The following is an 18,487-nucleotide window of genomic DNA, read 5'->3' on the forward strand; positions in this document are numbered from 1 at the left end:
TTTCCAACTGTTTATTCAAAAAAATGGACAAAAAGAAGTTATAGAGAAAACATGAAGTTTATACCAGACAACAAAGAAAAACAGTTAGAATAAAACAACCAAATCTATTAAAGAATCAATGGAACATATTCATACTAAAATATACATGTTTATTACAGTGTGGGCACACAAACACATCTGAATATATACACACATGACTTAACATGAGCCAGAAATCTTTTTGGACTCACACATTTAGTGTTGAAAAACGTTTCAAATATTTTCCTAATCAGATCAGAAGATTGAGCAGTGTGACAGTTATGGTTGGTTTTTCTTGATAAAACATGCTTATGAACTGTTAAACTGTATATAAATAATTGTATCAAATCAGAACAAACATCACTCCCAGAAGAAAACTAATAAGTAGAAAAATAAATAAAATGAAATAAATAAAAAGACATTTGAGGGAGAAAATGCAACAGCAGTGAAATAAACTTAAGATAAATGCTCAGAATATATTCAAACATATAGAAAATAGTTTCGTTAAACTCCTTTATTTCAATTATATTTTTAATCAATTTGTTTAATTTATTTTAAATGTAATTCACCACGTAGGTAATCATTTATTAAACGGTTAAATTGTCTGTTTTATTAATATAAAAAGGACCCATTTAGTGTTTCTGGCCATAAATCCTGTAGATCAGCTCAAAAGATCGTAGCGAGATTTCAGCGCCTGACACATCATTTATTTTGAAAAACTTCGCGTCAACGGATGTGATGAGCGGAAGTGCTTCTGGGGTGTGCAGGTTGGGACAACAGAGACATAAACATCAGAAATATCAGGCAGTTTTTCATCCAGCTGAAGAGATAACGGAGCTGGGGGAGCAGAAGCTGTATGGCGGTGACAGTCTCCGCGGTATGGACGCTCTCATTATTCTGTCTGTTTATCGGCTTTGGTGCAGACATGCTAAGCTAACTATCAGGAAGAACCGGACTGACGTGAAGCCGCCTGCTGTTTTCTGCCTGCAATTAAGATTAAATTATGTTTTAACCACACACACAAACACACACACACACACGCACACACAAACAGAAATCAGTGAAACTGACCAGGTGAAAACATTAATTTTAGCAACTGCAGACTTTGAGGAGCGAAGATAAGCTAGCATCAGAGAAGTTCTGGACGGTTCTGTTAGCTGAAGCTAAGCTAGCTGTGGTTCTGTGTTCAGAGAAACAGGAAGCTCCGTATACAGTGTTGCCAGGTGGGTTTGAGTTCCTCGACCTTAAAAATAAAGACAGAACAATGTGACTCAAACTCAAACAACATCAAGAGTAAATTTAATCTGAGAAGGTAACTCCCCCCCCCTGCTCATATCTCCTCTCAGCAGAATGAATGAACATTATGTCGTATTAAAGTTGCGCTGAGTGACTGGATGTGTTCACATAACCATGAATGTGTTGATAACATACTGTTTTAATGTACTAACAACCAGCCCAGCTCATGGTAAACCAGCCCAGCCGCCTGAGGCTGTCTTACACCAAACCGCCAAATCAGAAACAAGTGGCCATCAGAAAAATGTGTCATTAATCTTAAATCTGGAAGTGTGGCTGTAGTGAACACAGTCAGTCCAACACTTTAATAACAAAGACGATAGAAATAATAAGAAACTGAAGTGACACGACAGAGATGCAAAGAGAAGTTTGATCAGATCTTCCATCTACACTGACTGTCCACTTTAAATATGTCGTGTTTTCAGAACAAAATCATTGATGGAGCTGAAAAGATTAACCAGTTAATGTATTGTCTGACAGACTAATAATCATTAGCTATCTTAATAACATATAAATCATTTTAATAATTTTTCAAACAAACAATGCCAAATGCTCCATTTTCTCAGCTGTGAGGACTTTTAGTTTGATGTGATCATAAACTGAAAATCTTTGACTTTGTGATCGTTGGACTGATGACTTGTCTGATGAGATCACATCATAAATGATAATGTGCTTTAACATTTAACATTCCTGAATGAGGGTTTATAAAAAAGATGGCAAATGAAAATAAAGTGAATTGAAACAGTCACACCTGTTATAGTGGGTGTTGTTCCTGTGGTGACCAAAGGAGGCAATAATGAGCCCATTTCTACTCAGTTGAATGTAGTGAAGAAGACACGTTAGAAAACATAGTTCATCGTTCTGTCAGAGTCGTATAAACCAGGGCTGAGGCACCTGAGGGTGTTTGTTTTCTTCACCTGTTGGTGGTCTTAACAGGGAGGGCCGGCTCTCATCATGGAGAACGGACAGAGCACCACCACCAAGCTGGGCCTGCCGCCGCTTACCCCCAACCAGCAGGAGGCGCTGCAGAAGGTAACACATGCACACACACATATACACACTGTCTACAGCGTGTATATGTGTGTGCGTATCAGAGCTGGTGTTGTAATGTGAGTTGTGATTGGCTGTCTCCTGTCTGCAGGCGAAGAAGTACGCCATGGAGCAGAGCATCAAGAGCGTTCTGGTCAAACAGACTCTGGCTCAGCAGCAGCAGTTCACCAGCCTGCAGGTAATACACACCTTCACCTGTCTGCAGGTAACACACACCTTCACCAGCCTGCAGGTAATACACACCTTCACCTGTCTGCAGGTAACACACACACCTTCACCTGTCTGCAGGTAACACACACCTTCACCAGCCTGCAGGTAACACACACACCTTCACCTGCCTGCAGGTAACACACACACCTTCACCTGCCTGCAGGTAACACACACCTTCACCAGCCTGCAGGTAACACACACACCTTCACCAGCCTGCAGGTGACACACACTGGCTCAGCAGCAGCAGTTCACCAGCCTGCAGGTAATACACACCTTCACCTGTCTGCAGGTAACACACACCTTCACCAGCCTGCAGGTAATACACACCTTCACCTGTCTGCAGGTAACACACACACCTTCACCTGTCTGCAGGTAACACACACCTTCACCAGCCTGCAGGTAACAGACACACCTTCACCTGCCTGCAGGTAACACACACACCTTCACCAGCCTGCAGGTGACACACACACCTTCACCTGCCTGCAGGTAACACACACACCTTTACCAGCCTGCAGGTAACACACACCTTCACCAGCCTGCAGGTAACACACACACCTTCACCTGTCTACAGGTAACACACACACCTTCACCTGTCTGCAGGTGACACACACACCTTCACCTGCCTGCAGGTAACACACACACCTTCACCAGCCTGCAGGTGACACACACACCTTCACCTGCCTGCAGGTAACACACACACCTTCACCTGCCTGCAGGTAACACACACACCTTCACCTGCCTGCAGGTGACACACACACCTTCACCTGTCTGCAGGTAACACACACACCTTCACCTGCCTGCAGGTAACACACACACCTTCACCTGCCTGCAGGTGACACACACACCTTCACCTGCCTGCAGGTAACACACACACCTTCACCAGCCTGCAGGTAACACACACGCCTTCACCAGCCTGCAGGTAACACAGCCTGCGGATGAAGTCTTGTGCTTCAGCCTGACACCACAACATAAAGCAGTAACGTTCACCTGTTCACTGTTTACTTCCTTTGGTTACTTTTCCATGTTCTCCTTTGCTTTTGCTCAGTATGCTAGTTAGCAGAGACTCAGGTAGCACTCGTTCACTAGTTGATCAGACAGAGAGGATTCAGTCTCTTTTGCTTTGTTGTACGTTTGGTATTTTTGCGTCAGCTGTTGTTAGCCACCCACCTGCCTGGTTAGCCGCGTTAGCCGCGTTAGCTTCATCTTCCTGAAGGACGTTTCTGCTTCTTGTTGGTTCTGAGGTTGATCTTATTTTAAAACAGATAAGGTTTGTGTTTTCTAAAAGAGCTGAAGTATCTACCTGTCTCTCTCTCTACCTGTCTCTCTCTGTCTGTCTCTCTCTCTACCTGTCTCTCTCTGTCTGTCTCTACCTGTCCCTCTCTCTCTCTCTGTCTCTCTCTCTCTCTCTCTGTCTCTCTCTCTCTGTCTGTCTGGCAGATGGCGTCTCTGACGATGGGCCTGGGCGACGCTCTGTCTCCTCTCCAGTCAGTAAGTAAAGTCACTTTAATATATATATAATATAAACTTTATAATATAAACTTGCTCTTTAATGATCGTTGAAAACCATCCAGCTCATCACACAGAATAAAAAATGCTCCAATCAAAAAATGATTAAAAAAAAAATTTCAAAGTCAAAGTCAGATTTATTGTCAATTCTGCAGTATGTACAGGACAAACAGAGAATCGAAATTGCGTTACTCTTCAACCCTTTTGTGACAGGACATATATTAAAAAAAGAGATAAATAAAAACTGTACAATCTAAACAATGAAACATTGAGAATGTAATAGTGCAAATGTAAATGGTAGTGCAGTCCTCCAGAGCTTCAAAGTAAATCTGAGCAGCAGAGGTGGAGATATATCGATTATTAAATCCGACATGTGAAACAGTAATTTAGCTCAGCCTTTATTTACCAGATAGAAATGAAAAACATCATTTAGCACATTGCGAGCAGACATAATTGAAAACTTTTCTAATTAAAACTAAAAGATCAACAATTTAATTGAGCTGAACTTGAATTAAATAAATTGAGTCATTTAACAAGAATGACTTGAAATAAGTTAATTAAAACTCCTCCGTTAGCATCACTCATAGTAACTGCTCGCTAACAATAACTAGCCTGAGATGTTAACAGGACAGAACCTGTGTGCTTTACTTTCAGCTATTGTCTGCTGGTTAACTGACATATCATGTGAATTTCTCTATGTGAGATCAATAAAGTCTCTTCTAATCTGATCTAATCTAATCTAATCTAATGTAATCTAAAACACCTAAAATAAATTGTCTCCGGTCATGTAATTTGTTTTGAAAGCCTGTGTGGGCTGCCCCTATGATGGAAGGATGCACAGTTAATGCAGAGGGTTGTGATTGGACTGAGTTCCTATTTAATGAAGTGCTGTCAGATTATTGGTACAATTCAATTGTTTAATTTCTACCTAGAAATTGTGCAAAATTCCCAAAAGTGCTAAAACTGCGATCTTAACTTCCCCTGGAAGCTTTTCATAAAATTTTAGATTTTTTTTTTACTCCAAATTTACCAAATTTTGTGACCATTGTGTCCAGGTCAGAGCCCCCCCGAGTCAAGCCTTCGGTCCAAACCAGGTCCAGACTGAGACGTGTTGTTGTGGTTTTGATTCAGCTGTTTGACTTCCTGTCTGCTTGTGTTCAGGTAGCGGCTCAGCGTCAGAGAGCTCTGGCCATCATGTGTCGAGTTTATGTTGGCTCCATCTACTACGAGCTGGGGGAGGACACCATCAGACAGGCCTTCGCTCCATTTGGACCAATCAAAAGCATAGACATGTCCTGGGACTCAGTCACCATGAAACACAAGGTCAGACATCACCAGACTCTCTCTTTTCTGTAACTCTTAATCCCTCCAGGGTGTTCTAGGTCAGGTCTGGGGTGTCCTACCAGTTGGACGTGACCTCTGAAGGAAGGTGCCCAGGAGCATCCTGATCAAAGGCCCGACCCACCTCGGCTGGCTCCTTTTGATGCGAAGGAACAGAGGTCAGAGTCAGTGTGTAAGAGCTGATCTGCTGATCCACTGATCCTCGACCTCTTCATGGCTCCACCTGGATCTGAGGTTTGACAGTTGGTCGGGGCCTCCTTTTCAGCACGTAGATAAAAGCTTTACTGGGGAGACTAAACAGTGTGATTGTTCCTGACTTTGGACATTGTTCTCGATCCCCATGTGACACTGAAGAGGTGTGTCAGCCAGGAGAACCCGGCGATGTCCAGAGCTTTCATCAGAGCTTGTGCTTGAAACCAGAACTCCTCAACAGATCTATGACTGTAGAGCAGAGCTCGATGGATCAGATGATGAGGGAGACTGCCGGACAGACCGGGTTCACCCCAACCCCTCCCTGGCTGAGGGAGGTTGGGGACGTGGAACACTGTTGGGCCAGGTTCAAAGTCTCCATTGTTGAGATGTCAGCCCACACAGGCCTGAAAACTAAGACCCAAACCTGGCCTGTGCATGTGGCTTTCAGACCCAACCGAATCCGCCTGGTACTGCTGAAGTTAACAACGGAGACAGAGGCTATATTTTTGTCTTTGTTATACAGACCTTCTACCAGCGGATGATCTAGAGGTTTTGCGACAGTGCACGCTGTCGTCAGCTAGCTGCTGTGCTGGTTAGCTGGTTAGCTGGTTAGTGGGTTAGCTCCCGCAGTGGAAAATGAAGCTGTGTACAGTCAGCTCTCTACTGGTGGACATGTTTCTGCTGTCACATGGTTTAGATCATCATACCACTCATCTATTGTCTTACTGGCTGGATCAACTTTTCAGAGTGTCGTCCAGACAAACGTGGCTGTCAAACGCCAAACATCTTTCCAGCTGTTTGTGCTTTATTTCATCCATTACTTACTATTAGCTCGCCAGGCTATTGCAACACACAGTACACAGCTACAGTGTGTCTGTCTGTTTCCCAGCATGCATTGTGTATCTACTTGGATCACATGACGCACCAATGCAGATGATACTGTAAATCTGAACATATTACAACGTGTTTTATACAGCACAGTTACATTGATTTTAAATGTCATCTTAAAACGCACTTGTACCACCTGGCGTTTAATGCTTAGCCTGTTTCTGACTGTGTGCTTTTTAAAATTCTTTTTACGTGTTTTAATTTATTTAATTTATTTGTTGTTTTTATTTTTTCTTTGTTAAAGGATAACTTTGGTTTTTTACAACCTGGACCTTATTTGTAGCATTAATTACTCACCCAGACAACTTTGGTGGCATTTGGACTCGTTTTGAAGAAATTAGCCCCAGAGTAGCGGCGCGTGTATCCGTATAATGCGAGTGCTCGGGACTCGGGCATGTTATCAACATCCGGCGTCTCTAGGCAACTACCTCTGACGTGGATGATGTCATTACCGAACGCCGGGCGCTGCGAGCAGCCAGCCACAACACGGCTGACTCTGCAGCGGTCGGCTACGAATACGCAATAACGAACCATAGCTGTGCCAAACTACAGCTGAACTAGCCGACCGCCGGCTCAGAGGGGAATAGCACCAGCATATCAGAACAAAATATTGGAATATGAACGAGTTTCCGCAGATTATGCGTTATTTATTTTGCGTATTTAATGCTACAAATAAGGTCCAGGTTGTAAAAAACCAAAGTTATCCTTGAAGCGCCTTGTGCTCCTCTTGGATGTTGGAAGGCGGTATAGAAATAAAGTTTGATTGATGAATGAAATAGGAAAGACAAAATGAGATTAAATCATTTAAAACAGTCACAGCTTCCATCGGCGGAGAAAGAGCCAGAAGATGAAAATGAGGAGATCTAAACGAGGGATCCGCGGCTGAGGGCTGGTGGAGCCATTGTTAGTCCTGTTCAGGCTTGTAGAGAGGGACCAGGTCACAGATTAGGAGCATGAACGAGCAGTAAAATGTAAAACAGCTTCAGTCTGCTGTTGCTGCTGTCAGGTCTGCTTCATTAAGTCTTCAGCATGTTCACGTCTGCAGGGTTTCGCCTTCGTAGAGTACGAGATGCCAGAAGCGGCTCAGCTGGCTCTGGAACAGATGAACTCTGTCGTCCTCGGGGGCAGAAACATCAAGGTGAGTCCATTGAAACTGACCAGTCAGACACTTCCAGTGGAATGAAACTAAACTTCAGCTGCCGACCAGGGTAAAGTGTTACACCAGGTCTGTGTATTCTTCCCTCCTGCTGTTTTGCAGGTTGGGAGGCCCAGTAACATTGGCCAAGCTCAGCCAATCATCGACCAGCTCGCAGAGGAAGCACGCGCCTTTAACAGGATCTACGTGGCGTCTGTCCACCCCGACCTCTCCGATGACGACATCAAGAGTGTCTTTGAGGCTTTTGGAAAGATCAAGTCCTGCATGTTGTCCCGAGAGCCGACGACCGGACGCCACAAAGGATACGGCTTCATTGGTGAGCACAGCTGGCATTTAAATCCACGAAGCTAATGTTGGACAACTGATCCAGAAAGTTAAGGACACAAAGAAGTGCAGTCCTAAAACTAAAGATATTCAGTTGACTGTTGATTCCAGACCTTGAAGAATCAGCTGTCTCCTGCAAACAAGATCAAACTTGTGAGATCAAGATTCATATCTTAGATATCACTTGTGTGATAGATAATAACTTAATCAGAAAAAATAAATGTGAGAGTACAAGAAAATTTAGAAGAGAAAGTCAACAACTTCTGTGAAAAATATATAAATCTTGTACAGACAGAACAGATCCTCCAAAAAAACGGGTAAACGGGGCACAAATGGGAAAAGGGATGCAAATAGAAAATGCACCGCTCACGTTTATAGATCCTGCCCACGTTTATAGATCCTGCCCATGTTTATAGATCCTGCCCACGTTTATAGATCCCGCTCACGTTTATAGATCCTGCCCACGTTTATAGATCCTGCCCACGTTTATAGATCCCGCCCACGTTTATAGATCCCGCCCACGTTTATAGATCCTGCCCACGTTTATAGATCCCGCCCACGTTTATAGATCCCGCTCACGTTTATAGATCCCGCTCACGTTTATAGATCCTGCCCACGTTTATAGATCCTACCCACGTTTATAGATCCTGCCCACGTTTATAGATCCTACCCACGTTTATAGATCCCGCCCACGTTTATAGATCCCGCCCACGTTTATAGATCCTGCTCACGTTTATAGATCCCGCTCACGTTTATAGATCCTGCCCACGTTTATAGATCCTACCCACGTTTATAGATCCTACCCATGTTTATAGATCCCGCCCACGTTTATAGATCCCGCCCACGTTTATAGATCCTGCCCACGTTTATAGATCCTACCCATGTTTATAGATCCCGCCCACGTTTATAGATCCCGCCCACGTTTATAGACCCTGCCCACGTTTATAGATCCTGCCCACGTTTATAGATCCTGCCCACGTTTATAGATCCTGCCCATGTTTATAGATCCTGCCCACGTTTATAGATCCTACCCATGTGGTTTCTGAGTGCGGCCCTGGTGGTGCTGACTGCGCTTTAGTTGGTCTATCAGTCATCTGATCATGATTTTGTCTCCAGAGTACGAGAAGGCTCAGTCTTCCCAGGATGCCGTTGCCTCCATGAACCTGTTTGACCTGGGGGGTCAGTACCTGCGGGTGGGGAAGGCCGTGACTCCGCCCGTACCCCTCCTCACGCCGACGACTCCGGGAGGCCTCCCTGCCGCCGCCGCCGTGGCTGCTGCCGCTGCCACCGCCAAGATCAGTGCTCAGGTGATGAAGCCCCCCCGCAGGAAACAGAAAATATGTGAATGTTTAACAAATAAATACTGAAGGGTAACGTGGTGGTACTGCAGTGGTGGCTGTAGGTCTGCATGCGATACTACAACACTGGATGTACTTTCCATACAGAAGTAGGTATTTTATGTACTAGTATTTGATAGATGTTGGATATTAGTTGTTTACTACCAATCGTTTCCATTGAAGTGTATAAATTTGGATTTATAGGTATTTTCATTAATGTTTTTATACATTTTGTTAATATATTTTCTGCAGTGTTTTCTATATTTCCCTCAATATTTGCAATATTTTCTCCTCTGTCTCATATATTTGGGGCCGTAGTATATATACTTTTGCAGTACTTGATGTTTTTTCCACAGGATTAAATCTGTTTGGTTCTGTGGTGCATTCAGGAGGCAGTGGGAACGTCGGTGCTCGGAGCTCTGGCTGGACCGGCGCTCCTCTCTCAGCAGCTTGGAGGACTCCCTCAGGCTGTAATGGCTGCTCAGGCTCCAGGTGTCATCACAGGTAGGAACACCTACAGCCCCACCAACACATACGTAAACCCCGTCCCCACAGTAACGAGTCATGCTGCTATCCAATCACATTAAAGATCTCCTGATTGAAGTGTCAGTGTGCAGCCAGTTGTAATCTGATCGTATTTTTCACAACAACATCACAAAGTTTTAGTCTGACATGTTTTGGTTTATCCTCTAAGCCCCTCCCACAGCATCTCACACACCTGTGGACTGTTACCTGCCCACACAACCATATACATACACAGAAGACAAATTATTTGGACGAATAATCGCCTGAACACAACTTTAAACTTTTAAAAGTTTCATTGCAGATTTTAGTTTTTTTAAATCAGTTTTGCTATTTTTGTGGATATTTGCTGTCTTTCATTTGTGTATTTTTATCTTTTACGTGTTTCCTGATTCAGGACAGATGATGTTTTTCTTTGTTTTATCATTTTTTTGTTCTTTGCTCTTCTGTATCTCGTGCAAACAAAATAATGAGCTCTACAAAGAAGATAAAACCTGTGAGGACAAGATGAAAATGAGAGCCTGTGTAAAGAAAATAACGTGTTAGAACCAGGTAATAACTGGTTCTAACAAAAAGAACACGCCCACTAGATAAACATTCGTAAACATTAGAAGAACTTGAGAGAACATGATGAGAACTGATCTGAAAACATAGGGATCTTGTGCAAATGAGATCTGACGTTGTGTCTGAGGAGCGATGGTGTCATGTGCTGCACAGGCTGAAAAGCATCTTGAGTCAAATTTGTGATTTTTGATCTTTTACAAACGAGATAAAAACTTCTGCGAACAAGATAATTACTTGTATGAAGAGATAATCTGTTGTGTGCACAACAGAAGATCTGATCTGATCTGATCTGATCTGATCTGATCTGGGAAGAAAAAACAGTGAAATCTTTCAGGACTTTGGGGTCTGTTTAGGTGTCAAGCTCCTCTGTAAAGTGTCTCAGCCGGCTGAGGCGCCCCCCATCAGTCAAAACTGATCTGAACAGACTCCAAACTGAAGGTAGTTTGTCCCAGTTGTTGTTTGTGTTGCTTCATCAGAAGCATCTCCACTAATAGATTTTCTCTTTCATTGTCTTTTTTCTCTCTCTGTTTTTTCTCTCCTCTTCCCCCACCCCTCTCAACCCCCAACATTTGCACCGACAGTGACCTCTTAACCCCTCCCCTTTGCTGCACACTGACCAACCAAGTGAAGAGGACTGTTTCTAGCCCCTCCCTTTAAACATAGCCCCTCATTGCTATTGGCCAGTGAGTCTCAGATCCTTTGTGATTTGTGGAGTTTCAGTCATGTTGTTCATTGATGAGCGGTGGGGTTCAGGGGTGGGTCAGTTTGACTTGTCAGTGGGGCTGGTTCCTCCTCCTCTGAGTCCAAAGATTTTTTCTGCACCAATCGTAAGTATTAGTTTGAAAATTCACACTAGAGGAAGAACATCCAGCAGCCGAGAGTTAGAGGGTGCAGTCACGCAGTCAGGATGTCTGTGGGGGCGCTCGTTTACTGTTTGGGTGGTGATGTACCCTGGGTGGGTGGAGTTAATACATGCTTTTAATGCAGATACAGAACAGAAGCAAAAAGTCAGTGTAAGCATAGTTGTTTTAACTCCGCCCATCCCCTGAGCAGGGTGGTACAGGCTTGTTAAACCATTGCACCCAGTGTATGCTGTGGTTGGTAGAAGAGGCCGGGGGCCGGTCCCAGTGCGATGGAGAAGCTGCCATCTAGAACAAGGTTCTTCTTCTGTAGCAGCCTGGGCGGCTCCCTGCAGCTAGGGGTGGGCAATATGGTCAAAGTCTTCTATCACTGTGTACACAATTTTATATGATGGACACGGTAAATATCACCGTACAGTAACTGTTCTCAGTGATTTAAAGTAACCACACCGCACCATCCCTCGTCACATTGGATGATTTTCTTCTTTCATTGGGAACCTCATACAAACACAAACAGCTGACTCAAAGAGTTTGTTTCTGAATGGAAGGTTTGAGGTTCCAAATGAGAAGAACAGTGATGTAACGTCTCTGCCGCCACTGCTGGTCACATTTATCTGGACGCATCTGCAGTGTTGAGAGTTGAAAACAACATACTGAGAAGCAGCTAAACGCCGTGATGTCATCAACATGCCGCTCGCTTGCTGTGTAGCAGGTTAGCAGTACAGACACTGTGAATGAGGAGGATCAGGATAGCTCTCGCGGTGGAAGCGGTTTTGTCAAATCTCTCCTGGTGGACTCGTTTCTGCCGTCACGTGGTAAATACCGTCATATTGCCCAACCCTACCTGCAGCTGGACTGCTGCCGCCCGTCTGACCGTCCTGTCCTTCCTGCTTCCTGTCTGTTCCAGGTGTCACCCCAGCTCGACCTGGCCTGCCTCAGGTGGGTTTAGTGAACCCGGTGCTTGCAACACCAGCCTCTTTTGGCTCTGAGGTGAAGAGGAGAGAGGAGGAGGAGGAGGAGCAGCATCAGCAGGAGGCACAGCCGGATGGAGCCATGGAGCCCCTCAGTGAGCAGGAGCACATGAGCATCAGCGGCAGCAGCGCCAGGCACATGGTGATGAGGAAACTGCTCCGGAAGCAGGAGGTACAGGTTCAGGTCCTGCCCCCAGGAGTACTGCACTACCAACTGGGAGGAGGGTTCAACCCCCCCTGCTGGAGCACACTAACAATCAGGGCTTGGGAGAGTCCAATCTAGAAATCTGTAGCAAACATAAATGCAGATGAGCAAGTAACTTACGAGGTCTTATAAGGTAGAAAAAGAAGCAAATCAGCGAGTCTGTAACAGTGAGTGAGTAAAGGAGACTCGTGAAGTATCCAGTAACCAGTAACAGCTCAGAACCAGAACCACACTGACACCAAGTGATTGTTGGTCTTCACTTGGAACTTGATGTGGGAATCTTGACTTGGGACTTAATTTGCACTCTGGTGGTCTGGTTGGTCTTGAGGGGGAGGGTTGGCTGCCCAGAAGGAGGAGGGCAGCCTCTCCGTGGAAACTTTACAGTTTTTACGTTTGTAGCAGACGTGCATGTAGTGAGCTAGGGGTGTGCTGTTCAGGCAGAAAGGGTCTGTACGGTTGCAGAGTGCACTGGTTTCTTTAGACCAGTGGTTCTAACCTTGTTGGAGGTACCGAACCCCCCAGTTTCACATGCGCATCCAGTGAACCCTACTAGTGAAAATGAAATGATTTAAAAAAATTTTTTTTTTCAAATTCAAGACATAGTTACATGTTTTTTACTGGTGCACAAAATGAACCGTGTATCTCCAACACATCGCATGAGCTCACAACAAATGTCATACCTGCAAATCAGTGTGACTCTTTGAGAGACCAGTTCAGATAGGCCTGGCTTCACCTTGGCAATTTTGCCGGGCTTGAAATCAGATCTGCAACTACTTGAGCCAAGATGTCTTTACTGGTGTCCTCTATTCTGTCGCTAATGGCGTCATTTGAAAGAGCAATTTACCTTCGGCCGCTGTTCCGAGTGTCAGATTCGCCATCTTTAGCGCAGCTGGTTTTACGAGTGTTTCATGAGTGGTGTGTGGCTTGCCCTGCTTTGCCATCAGGTAAGCAACTTCGTACGATGCTGTGAGGATCGGTTTGTTGATGGGTACAAATCCAAGAGCAGGCAGAGTGGCCTTTTCATCGGATCTGGCTCTCCTCAGCTTGAATTCAGCAAGCGTTGTGTTCTTGTGTTCCCCATCTCATGCAGCTTCAAGAACTGTTCCTTTAGTTTTGCCGGTGCGAGACTAGAGGTGCTCAACGTGGCAGTGCAAATCACGCAGATAGGACACTGACTCCCGTCACGTTCCTTGATGCATGTGAATCCGTGTTGTTCATATTGGTCCCACCACTTTCTTTTTTTGCTCGACATAGTATGGATTAAAATATTAAGAAAGGAATCACACGACGTACTACCACGACTGTCACATGTTGACTACTCAGTGCGCTAAATTCCTCGCAGCACTGATTGGCCAAGCAATGCACCGTGATCACCTGCAGCCAGTGATGGCCATGCGGGACGTGTCATCACGAATTGACAAGATGAGTCGGGTGCGTCTGGACCTCCGCGGCAGAGGCTCGGAACCCCTGAGACCGGCTCACCGAACCCCTAGGGTTCGATCGTACCCGGGTTAAGAACCACTGCTTTAGACTAATGTAGCCCGGCTCATGGTGAGTAAGTAGCCTTAGCTGTCCGGACGAAGGACGGTAGCGTCTCCTTGACGTCGGGTACGCAACGCGTTCTTGTTCCGTACTCCACGTGGCTCCATGGGGACCGTTTCAGAAGCAGAGTGTTTTCCCTGCCTGATTTTAACTTGCTTGAAATTTGCTCATTTGGTCATTTTTCTTGAATATTTGTGAGTAAGTGGGCTTAGCGATTAAATGCTGACCTGTTTTGTCTGTTTTAATTATTATTGATTGTTGATGTATGACCAGACTGAGTCTGGACAGGGGCTCTTATTTTAAAAATTTACCGGATTCTCGACACCATTCCTGCGTCTGACATCCTGTTTGGCTCGATCTGTGCAGATTCACGTGTCGTCCACAGAAAATAGACTCAGTGTGTCCTCCCGGAGTCAGAGTCCTGGTCCTGGGTCACAACCAAAACACGGCTCAGAAGCAAAGGTTTAACAACCTGAGCTGATCTGGAAGCAACAGAACATGTTGTGTTGGGATCTCCAGGATTTGAGACGAGGAAATTCAGGCCATTTCAGTTTTATTTTCATAAGAAATGAGATAAATCAGGACCAGTTGTCCGTTTCAATCTTACCTTGAGTATCAGTGGTGTGATAGAAAGTGGAATTATTGCTGAAGTGACTGACCTGCTCTCTCTGACTCCCCTGTCAGTCCACCGTGATGGTCCTGAGGAACATGGTTGGTCCCGACGACATCGACGACGACTTGGAGGGCGAGGTCACCGAGGAGTGCGGGAAGTTTGGCCGGGTGAAGCGTGTCATCATCTACCAGGAGCGTCAGGGCGAGGAAGACGATGCCGACGTCATCGTCAAGATCTTCGTGGAGTTTTCGGAAGTGGCTGAGATGAACCGAGCGATCCAGGCCCTCAACCGCCGCTGGTTCGGAGGACGCAAGGTGGTGGCAGAGGTCTACGACCAGGACCGCTTCGAAAGTAGTGACCTGTCGGCATAGAACACACACACACACACACACACACACACACACACACACACTGACACACTCTGACACACTCTGACACACACACACACACACTGACACACTGACACACTCTGACACACACACTGACACACACTGACACACACACTGACACACACACACACTGACACACTCTGACACACACACACACTGACACACACACACACACACACTGACACACACACACACACACACACACACAGACACACTCACACACACACACACTCTGACACACACACACACACACTCACTCACACACTCACACACTCACACACACTCACACACACACACACTCACACTCACACACACACACTCACTCACTCACACACACTCACTCACTCACACACACACTCACTCACTCACACACACACACACACTCACTCACTCACACACACTCACTCACTCACTCACACACTCACACTCTGTTTCCCTCCAGGATTTAAAGGGCCACGCTGCTCTTTCTCCTGTTTTAACTGTAAATCACAGACACTTTCATTCCTGCTGATCATTTTCCAAATCAACAGTTTGTGTGGTGAAGAAATCAGCTGTTCACGTCCTCCGTCATTTTAACAAATATAAAATACGCTGATGACACCAAGACGAGCTTCAACCCAGTCAGCAGCGTGAACGTGTGTCACATGTACACGGTAGGTGTAACCTGTTGTTTTCTGGGGTGGCCCTCATTCAGATTTTGAAATAATCATTTAAATTAATCACGTCACGCTTTTAATGTTCGAAAGGTGAAAATATTAAAACTAAATAGAGTCATATCAAATGATCTTTAGGTCCCGAAGTCTGAATCCTTCCTGCTCACATGTCGTAAGGGATTAACGGCAGGTTAATCCGGATCAGGTCTCACAGGTGAGAGACCGTTTGAAGCCTCTTGTTGCTGCGTTCAGGAACCCTGTGACATCTGAGCGTTGAGTCTTGTAAAATGCTCAGCAGGAAAGAAACCGCGTGGATGTGAAACAGGAAGCCTGCTGTGGTCCAGACGGTACTTCACCTGTTGATGTGTCGACAGCAGAAGCATCTGGATGTTCACCTTCTGGTTGTGTTGAAACTGACTGACGTCCCTGAACACACCACGCCATCGTCCAAACTGACTTCGATCTGTCCCCGTGGTTTTGTTCTCCGTGTTGTAGTGACGTTCTCTAAACGCCGTTGGAGCACTTGAACATCGGGCGGTCACACGTGGGTTCTCCTCGACGTCCCTGGAGACTCAAACCCTGGATGAAGCGTCACAGGTGGATGGTGTCTGCAGGTGTCCAAAATATGTGAATAAAACTCTGCTTTTTGCTTTTTGTTTTTTTTTTAAACAAGTGTGGGCTTTTATTCATCCTGAGCTGCTGTTTGATTCGCTGACAGTAATATCTTTTCACAGCAAACGAGTCGAAGCAGAGAGACGTGTCCTCAGCTGCTGTCCGTCCGTCTGTCCTCCTGAGATGTGAGCGTCCACATTACCTCTCAGGCTTTATATCATAATGTAGATGTTGTTTTCCAGCAGGACACCAGGAACAGTTCTGTCATCGTTCATGGTTAAACTTCCATCCAAACATTATCTTTTATTTGATCATCAACTCTTTATTCTTTATTTTTCACCTCATCAGCTTCCATGAAGTGGACGCGTCCTCACAGAAACAACAATCATAAAACCAAACAGTATGAAAGTCAAATATGAAGGTCAGAACTGAGGTGATTCAGGTGGAAGCAGCTCCATGTGGCCGAATTAAAGCCGCCAGCAGCAGAGAGCAGGTTCCAGGTGTCATCCAGGTGAACACCTGTCTGATCATCACGAAGCTGCGCTGTGTCAGTAATTACACACTCAAAGTTGGGTCATTTGTCCTCCTTCATCACTCTGAATGAACCTGGTGTGACTGTTCGCTGGGGAGGGCGAGACGTCTCCACTCAGGTTAATCAGAAGTTAATCAGAATCGTCCAAGGGCATCTTGAGTTGAGTCAGTATGTGATAGGCCACACCCACTTGCATCAGTCAATATGGCCGTTCAGGTTTTGGTTCATACTGACCTGCTGAGCGCGTCTGCTGGACCTGGTGAGAATCTGTCCACGGGGTTTTGAGGTCCATGGTTTTGGTATTGGTGGTGCCCCCACAGGTCAGGCTCAAGATGCTTCTTTTCCCAAACATGGCCTGAAGGTACGTACCAAAGTTTATGATGATTGGACAAACTCTTAAGGAACTATGGTCATTTTCCTGCTAAGCCCCGCCCCTTGAACTTTATTGGTCAATACGGTGAAAATATCTGTGAACAAACTTCATGCAGCTTCTGATTGTTGGTTGATGGTGTCGTAACGTTGAACCTACAGTTTAGGATCCATCATGGCGGACTTTCATCATCCAAGAAACTCTTTTTTTTCATTGAGCTGCAGGTGTGCGAGAGGGGCGTGGCCTTTCCAAAATGGCCTTCTCACATCATTTCCAGTTTTCGGTCATATAGGACGCGACAGGAAGCTCAAACACTTTTATCAAAAGAATGATGTCATAGTGACGCCTCACAAGTCAGCAAAGAAGTTTTGGTATTTCTTTAATTTTTGCTCATTTACTCCTGAAAATGTAACGTTACAGAGAAATACCTGAGATTCCAGGTTTCTGAGGCTTTAAGTTAGTTTGGTGTCATCTGGTGGTTATATGGTGTAAGACTGTTAGCACTGATAATCCATGAAAAATACCTGAAATACACGTGAATCTGAGGCGGCTTCAGAAACCGTTCAGTCCTCCTCATGCTATAGATTTCATTTCAAAGAAGAATCAAAGCACTTTGAATTCAGTGTGGTGTTTAATTCTCATGCAGGTGTGTTTCTGCTTCTCAGTCAGTTTGTAAAGGTTGGTTGGCTGGTTTGTTGTTCTGCAGCTCCTCTCAGGCGTCATACAGTGAGGCACACCTTGATGAGGAGGACCTGCAGTCTCCATTCAGGGCATAAAACCCCCACCTCAAAAATTCCCGCACAGATGTTTAAAACACTGATCAGACCTGAGCCAGTGAAGCTCCTCGCTCGACAGGTGTGAATAAAACAGGAAGTCTGGGTCCTACATTAACACTCCAGCAGTTTTCTTGTATGTATATACGTACACATATATACATGTATGTACATAAAAAGTATGTATGTACTTCCAGAACCAAACCTGACCTCACTGAGGGGCCTTCACTGACTGTTTGTACCGAGCAGCTTCAGGTGTGAATGTGTTCAGCTGTGAAAAACCACTGAATAAATACAGGTTTTGAAAATGAATAATAAAGAAACTCTGTTCTGGTGTTGTGATTATTGTTCGTAGATTTTAAGAGTAAATTTGATGATCTTAATCATACATGTTCAAATTATGAAGTTGCTGTTCAGGCCATTAATCATCCTGTTACAATTGCGTTATACGTAAAACAGTACATTAATTTTAGCTTTATGAGTCGCTTCCGATTTTGTGCTTATAGTTTTGTTTGTGGGCCAAAATCTCCAGTTTTACATAAACGGCTTTTGTAGACGTTAGACTT

The 18,487-nt window shown here is 45.0% G+C and overlaps 1 protein-coding gene across 4 annotated transcripts; it reads left to right on the forward strand.

Annotated features, from left to right (window-relative positions):
• Positions 1-774: 774 nt before the first annotated feature.
• Positions 775-18,214, forward strand: puf60a (poly-U binding splicing factor a). 4 transcript variants are annotated; one of them, XR_006007253.1, is made up of 14 exons: positions 775-895; positions 2,248-2,343; positions 2,453-2,539; positions 4,009-4,059; positions 5,239-5,400; positions 7,544-7,636; positions 7,757-7,970; positions 9,095-9,285; positions 9,705-9,819; positions 12,169-12,404; positions 14,664-14,943; positions 16,130-16,248; positions 16,369-16,431; positions 16,595-18,214. XR_006007253.1 is itself a non-coding variant. In XM_041949557.1 (12 exons), the coding sequence occupies exons 1-12, from the start codon at positions 875-877 to the stop codon at positions 16,159-16,161; spliced, it is 1,578 nt and encodes a 525-aa protein (XP_041805491.1). In that variant the 5' UTR covers positions 775-874; the 3' UTR covers positions 16,162-18,214. The 4 variants fall into 4 exon arrangements, 2 of the variants coding, with proteins under 2 accessions (XP_041805491.1, XP_041805492.1); XR_006007252.1 differs by having other exon boundaries at positions 16,369-18,214; XM_041949557.1 differs by having other exon boundaries at positions 16,130-18,214.
• Positions 18,215-18,487: the final 273 nt, after the last annotated feature.

Source organism: Chelmon rostratus, chromosome 12 (assembly GCF_017976325.1).
Source record: "Chelmon rostratus isolate fCheRos1 chromosome 12, fCheRos1.pri, whole genome shotgun sequence".
Lineage (NCBI taxonomy): Eukaryota > Metazoa > Chordata > Actinopteri > Chaetodontiformes > Chaetodontidae > Chelmon > Chelmon rostratus.